At 41.8% G+C, this 6,634-nt stretch overlaps 1 protein-coding gene across 1 annotated transcript; it reads left to right on the top strand.

Moving 5' to 3' along the window:
• The first annotated feature begins 523 nt into the window (after positions 1 to 523).
• On the top strand, positions 524 to 6,221 carry LOC134077008 (cyclin-dependent kinase 5 activator 1-like). The gene is made up of 2 exons (XM_062532352.1): positions 524 to 1,066; positions 2,067 to 6,221. Exon 2 carries the CDS (start codon positions 2,168 to 2,170, stop codon positions 3,116 to 3,118), a length of 951 nt encoding a protein of 316 aa, XP_062388336.1. The 5' UTR covers positions 524 to 1,066; positions 2,067 to 2,167; the 3' UTR covers positions 3,119 to 6,221.
• Positions 6,222 to 6,634: the final 413 nt, after the last annotated feature.

The raw sequence follows: 6,634 nt of genomic DNA, 5'->3' as shown, positions 1-6,634 counted from the left end.
GATTACGTAGAATGAGCACTGTAGGACTGTTGTGTTATAACGTTATTGATTAGCAATTGCCAAATGGTGACATGATCATGTCGTCTAACCTACTTTCGCCCACACGCTTACGCTACATATTTCCCCCGGCGCAAATTCAGAGCAGTAGCCTGCTTTAGTCAATAATCCCCCACATTCAGCAATGCGTTGTTTTTATTGCTTTGCACTGATTAAACACTACAGCCCTCCAGCTGGCGACGTGGGGATTTGAGCGCGGAGTCCTCAGGGTTAAGAGTCTACCTTCCATGCCCCCGTCATACAGATGTTGGTGAGGGAGGGGACAAGCACCATGGACAGATCATAAGCCAGCAGCCAACCACTGTCAGCATACTCCACCTCCAACGAGTAAGCGGCAGCAGCAAGGACCAATAACATGCCTTCATCATCCCCCGTTCTGTGTCATCCCGAAAATCTGCGGATGTCTGCGTCAAAAGCGTGGAGATTTTAGGATGCTGTTTTGCGCAAAGGTCTATTTTGAGACTCGTTGTGATTTGTACTTCCTTATATCATTATAGTTTTCAAATGTGACTTTTTTTGTTATTATTATACGGCTTATGTGATGGGTTCTCCATCCATTTTACGGTGTATTTGATCGAGAGGACCAAACACGAAAATATACGTTGAATCGGTTCGTCCGGAATGAATGAACAGACTATCGCATTTGTTGAGGAACTGTGTTGAATACGTTGCAAGTAGTATAGGCTCGTTTGTATTTTAGTCAAACACGATGATCAGAAGGCTAAATTTATCCTGATAAAATGTAGGATACTTTTCTACCGGTTGGCTTTGTACCTTAAAATGCCGAATATAACGGAGATAGTCAATACAGCCCTTGATATTATTACGTAGGTAGGATATGCCAGCATTATTATGTTAGTGGGAGCTCCAGGACCTTGGACAGCGGAAAACATTCTGGCCATCCTGATATTACATTATACCTTGACGTAAATAAGCATAGGAAGGACGGGGGGATTCATCACAAGACACATCGTGATGGATATCATGCACTGATTCAATTCAATGGAAGGTAAGTATTTATGTAGCAGTTGCATGGCTGCTAACACGAATTACATCAGCTGTGTTCACTGTTACTGTGCTATGTGAATATGGATTCATGCATTAGATTAGACTTGGAATTTATGCTGATTTCATATTAACTTGGATCATCTTGCTATTTTAATAACAGTGTTATCCCAATGTTTGAAGCTGTGAATGCGATTTTGACATATTTCACTTTATTGCTCAGCACCTGATCGTTACATTGATCAGATACCATTTGTGTTTTTGATTAGCAATTGTTTAAATCCTATGTTAGAATATTATTTTATTGAGAAACAAAGAGTTATTGCTGCAGCTGATGATTTTTATTATTATTATTATTCATAATGTGACGCGGGAGAGAGAAGGTGTTTACATAGAGAGCTTCCATTTTGAAGCTAAGATGGATGCCAGCGCACATTTCGTTGTGTTCCTACTGATTTGGTTTGCCCAATAACACAAACTAGCGTATACAATTTGTTACAACAAATATTTGATTTCAGAAGAGACCCATCTAGTAGGCTATGACGCTTCGAATTTGTGTACCATAGGCTATATCATATATAAGATGATCAAGCATTGCACTGTTGTGGCATTCCATCACACCACGTTATAGCTTTGTGCTTTGGCTATTGAGGTAGCTGATTAATAGCAGGGAACAGTGACAGGACACGGATGCAAATCAGTATCATTTTAGATAAAACGATTATTTAAAACCCTGACATGTATTTGTGCATACCGTAACATCTTGGAAACATAATATATTGGCAAATAATTTCTGTAGTGTTACAGGACATCAAAGAATTGGTGTAACTAGTGATTCACAGTAGCCTATCTCTTTGTGTTTTAAATACATGAATCTAGTAATAATCATGTGTTTTCGTTGACATTTTGCCCCATAAATTGTTCTGCTTAACATTTAGCAGTGTAAAAACGTTTTCTTTATGAAGTGGAAGCCTTAGTGTATAACAAAATCTTTTCCATTACAGATACTTTCCATACACTTTGACGAATCCTGTGAGCTCTTCTTCCTGTCACAGTCCTGTGGCTTGTTGTTCACTCTGCTGTCACCTTCACGTCTTAACGCAATATGGGCACCGTGCTATCCCTGTCCCCCGGTTATCGCAAGGCCGCCCTGTTTGAGGATGGCCCTGCTACAGTGGGGCCCTACACAGCTGTTCAGAACAGCAAAAATGCCAAGGACAAGCCCCTGAAGCGGCAGTCGCTCATCAACATCCTGCCATGGAAGCGAATTGTGGTGGTCTCCGCCAAGAGGAAAGGCTCCAAGAAGCTGCCCTCGGGAGACAGTCAGGAGGAGGGCAGTGTGGGCCACCTCAACAGCCAGAACCTGAAGAAGTCTCAGTCCTGTGCCAACCTGTCCAGCTTTGCCCAGGACACCACTGTCGCTGCTGCCGCCGCCGCCGCTGCCGCCATCCCCACCTCCAAAACCACCGCCAACATGGTGGCCACCGCCAAAAGGACCTCGCTGACCGGCTCGGTCACGGGCCAGTCTGCCAACGCGGGCACGCCCAAGCGGGTCATCGTCCAGGCGTCCACCAGCGAGCTCCTGCGGAGCCTGGGCGAGTTCCTGTGCCGCCGCTGCTACCGGCTGAAGCGCCTGTCGCCGGCCGACCCCGTGCTGTGGCTGCGCAGTGTTGACCGGTCCCTGCTGCTCCAGGGATGGCAGGACCAGGGCTTCATCACGCCGGCCAACGTCGTCTTCCTCTACATGCTGTGCCGGGACGTGATCTCGGCCGAGGTGGCCAGCGAGCGCGAGCTTCAGGCCTCGTTGCTCACCTGCCTCTACCTGTCCTACTCCTACATGGGCAACGAGATCTCCTACCCACTCAAGCCCTTCCTGGTGGAGGCCGAGAAGGAGGCCTTCTGGGACCGCTGTCTGGAGATCATCAACCGCATGAGCACCAAGATGCTCCAGCTCAACTCGGACCCGCACTACTTCACGCAGGTCTTCGCCGATCTCAAGAACGAGAGCCAGAAGGAGAAGCAGGACAACCGGTTGCTGATTGGCCTGGATCGATAAAAAACCAACAACAAAAAAAATGGAAATAGAAAACGAGAAATAAGAAAAACAAAAGAGACCAAATGGGGAATAGGGGGGAGGGGGGATAATTCAAATGGTGGAGGAGTTGAAAGGATGCTGTATATGGGGCTCAAAATCTATATTTTGTATTTCTGATTGGGTTGGGTGGTGGGCATGCATCTCTGGGACTAGGGAGAGGACAGTGTAGAACATGTCACTGAATTGCTGAAGATGAAAGAAAGAGAACTGTCATAGAACAAAGATGTCTAGCATTCATTTCGAGACGAGGAACATCAACAATGCTGGTAAAATAATACACTCAGTCTTTCCTCCCTCCCTCCCAAAATTATCTAAAATGTCCATTGGTAAGCTGGGTGTTCAGTATCATGTCATAACAAACAAAACAAGAAGTATCTCCCCTGGAAACTAATTGATTTTCTCACTAATCCAATCAGTGCCAAGTTTGCACATTCTTGGCTTCCTAGACCTAACCAATCCTCTGGCTGCTTCAAAATGGAGGACAACGTGGAGGAGTGGATACAGCCCCAGCCCCAGCTGCAACCACCAAAAGGACTTTGAAGTCGCCGGTGGTTTAAATATCAGGAAATCCCAGTCGGCTTTTGGCATGGACCAGACGCACACCCTTTGCCAGTGCTAAAGTGATCCTTCCACAGCCCGATTAAGTCTTCTCTTCTCTGTGTGATACGGATTCCCCCCAGTCACACGTATTTGTGCCAATTTTCATCCCGAAACCCAGGATAGAGAACCGCCTCTGGGACTTGGTATGACCTACCAGCAATACTGTTGACATTCTTAGTTACTATGTCTATTTACAGTGAAATAATGAAATTTAAAAAAAAAAATCTCTTTATAAATATGGCTAAATGTCACTGGGAAGACGACACAGTGTTTCTTATTATTTTGAAGGTACATGCCACTTAGGCTTTGGCTTTCATGTTCAGCTCATGTACATTAACTGGCTAGCACAAAAAAAAAAAGCAGTCGTGGAGCTGGTGAGCCAGAAGAGGTCGTAGTGATTACATAGTACGGTATGTGAAGCTGAATGGACAGAAGGAGGCACGAGTTATTGATATGGTCTGAGGAGGACAGTCAGAAGGACACAACCCAACAACTCCCCCACCTTTCCTGCTTCAAATCGTCCTGTTGTCCAATATCAGAAAGATCGTAGAGTCACGCAAGCAAAAGGGAGCTGGACGCGAAATGATGGAAGCTGGAGCTGGACACAAATGGTGTGCAAGCAAGGTGAAGCAAGGATCAAAACAACATTCTTCCAGAACCTTCTGCTTGTAGACCTACCTACCTTTTCACTTCATAAAGAATAAATGAGAAAAGATCATCTGATCTCCATCATGGAGGCACAACCCCACTGTAGGGAGTTTTATTTATAATCTTGATTTTTTTTTATTTTTCTTCTTCTTCTTCTTCTTCTTCTTCTTCTTCTTCTTCTTCTTCTTCTTCTTCTTCTTCTTTTTTTCTCAAATGAATTGTCTGTGTGTGTGTGGGTGTGTGTGTGTGTGTGTGTGCGTGCCTATACGGGTGTTCCTTGCATGCTTCTCTCTTTGCTTACACACACACATACGGTCACTCTCTCATTCATCTTGCTCTTAGACTCTCTCCTATGTTGAGATACCTAATATGGAGATACCTTTCTTTCTCACTTGTGGTCCTGACTGTTTATTTAAAAAAGATGTGCCATATCATACTGAACGTTTTTGTCTCATAAGGGATGCCAAAGGTTAAGGATTTATTTATTTATTTTATTTTCAATCTTTCTTTTTGCGAAGCAAAACAATCACAAGTCAACAAATACAATTCCCTTACTTCAGTAAATCCTCCAGATCCAGATGTGGCTTTTGACTTTTGTCCCAATATGTAGCCTCTGAAATTTCACATATCAGGGCTTTATATGTCATATAAATAAAGCAGTGTTATGCCACAATCTAGAAACAGTTTGCCACTGGGAATGTGGAAAGTATAGGTGACATTAAATGTTAAATGCCACAATGTTTGATAGAGAAATCCTTTTCCAACATTTGTCCTGTTTCAAATAGTACATAAGTCAAATGTCAAGGGATGCTGGTGTTTTCTGTAGCTTTTACATACGACTGATTCATGATTCAAACAGCACTTTCCACTTCCTGTATTTTTGATTGGCAGAGATTGCTCAAGATGTAGATGAAACGAAAGGAGCTGCAATGTGCTTGTTATATGAAGCCCCAATAGATTCAAAGAAAGATAAAAGGTCTATGACCATTGTAATAGGGGCAACAGATTAATTTCAATATCTGCTTTTTTCTTTCCTGTGCTGTGCTTTCTTTTCTAAGCTAGCTAGATCAAACAGCTTTCTCCTTCTCCTCTATATGCACCCCATGCAAAAGAGGTAAACTGATCAGGAGAACTTTGAAGGTGATGCAGATTTGTGAAGATCAGGTGTTCAGTTTCATTAAGATGGAATGAATTCTTGACATAAAAGAAGAAATTGCAGAGTAGGATGAGATCCTCGACTGAGTTCTAGACAAAGTGCCGAATGTAATTAATGAGCCAAGTAACAAATATGGATTATTATTAGTATTATTGTTATTATTATTATTATTATTATTATTATTATTATTATTATTGTTGTTGTTGTTGCTAAAACCCAGGGATGACTGTTCACCCTATCACTGGGTAATGGGTGTTTATTCAGAGGCTTTTGGGAATGAAATTCATTTTGTATTCTCCTCATTCGGACACCTTATTCATTGTTATGGGCCATTTTTGATCATAACACTTAATGTTTGATGTAACAAACAGTAAGAAAAAACTGTATAGTAGCAAAGGACTTGTGAAATTTAGTTATCTTCTTTTTTTCCCCTTTGTGTACTGCGTTGTATGATGACTATTATGATTATTTTCGTTGCACAAAGCAGAGCAAAGCAAACCAACGAACAACAACAAAAAACTTAAGAAAGCTGTGTTGTTAGACTATACAAGAAAGCAATCTGTGACTCTGTGTGGATGTGTATGAATGTTTAAGAGTTTGTGTGAGTCTGTTCAACTCTTCTATTTACTTTATATAAAAACAAATTAAACATTTGTGACTCCAGTAGCTATTTCACCACTCTCTCATCATTAAATATGGATCATATTTAATTATCATATTTTTCACTTGAGCACAAGGAATTTCAATACTTTCAATAGACAACAAACTTTGAACTTTGAACTTTTGGATGTTATAGACCCTTTCAATCCATTCCTATAGGGTTTCTGGCTGAAGCGTATCAAACGAAAGCATATACTTTGAAATTAAAATAAATCAGACTTTTGCGTAATGCTCTACAAAATGTTGACTTTAAAACTTTTAATGTTTTACTTTTAAGTTGTTAAAAAAAATTGTCATCATTAGCTCAATGTTGTTTTCTGTGCCAGAAATGCCTTTGGAACGTGCATGTTTGTTTATGAGGTTAAAAGGGTCTAGAATTTCCCAGTCTATCAGTCTACCTGACCGTGGATACA

The sequence above is a fragment of the Sardina pilchardus genome, chromosome 3, assembly GCF_963854185.1.
Source record: "Sardina pilchardus chromosome 3, fSarPil1.1, whole genome shotgun sequence".
NCBI classification, from domain to species: Eukaryota; Metazoa; Chordata; class Actinopteri; order Clupeiformes; family Clupeidae; genus Sardina; species Sardina pilchardus.
This window is presented reverse-complemented; position numbering and strand designations above follow the sequence as displayed.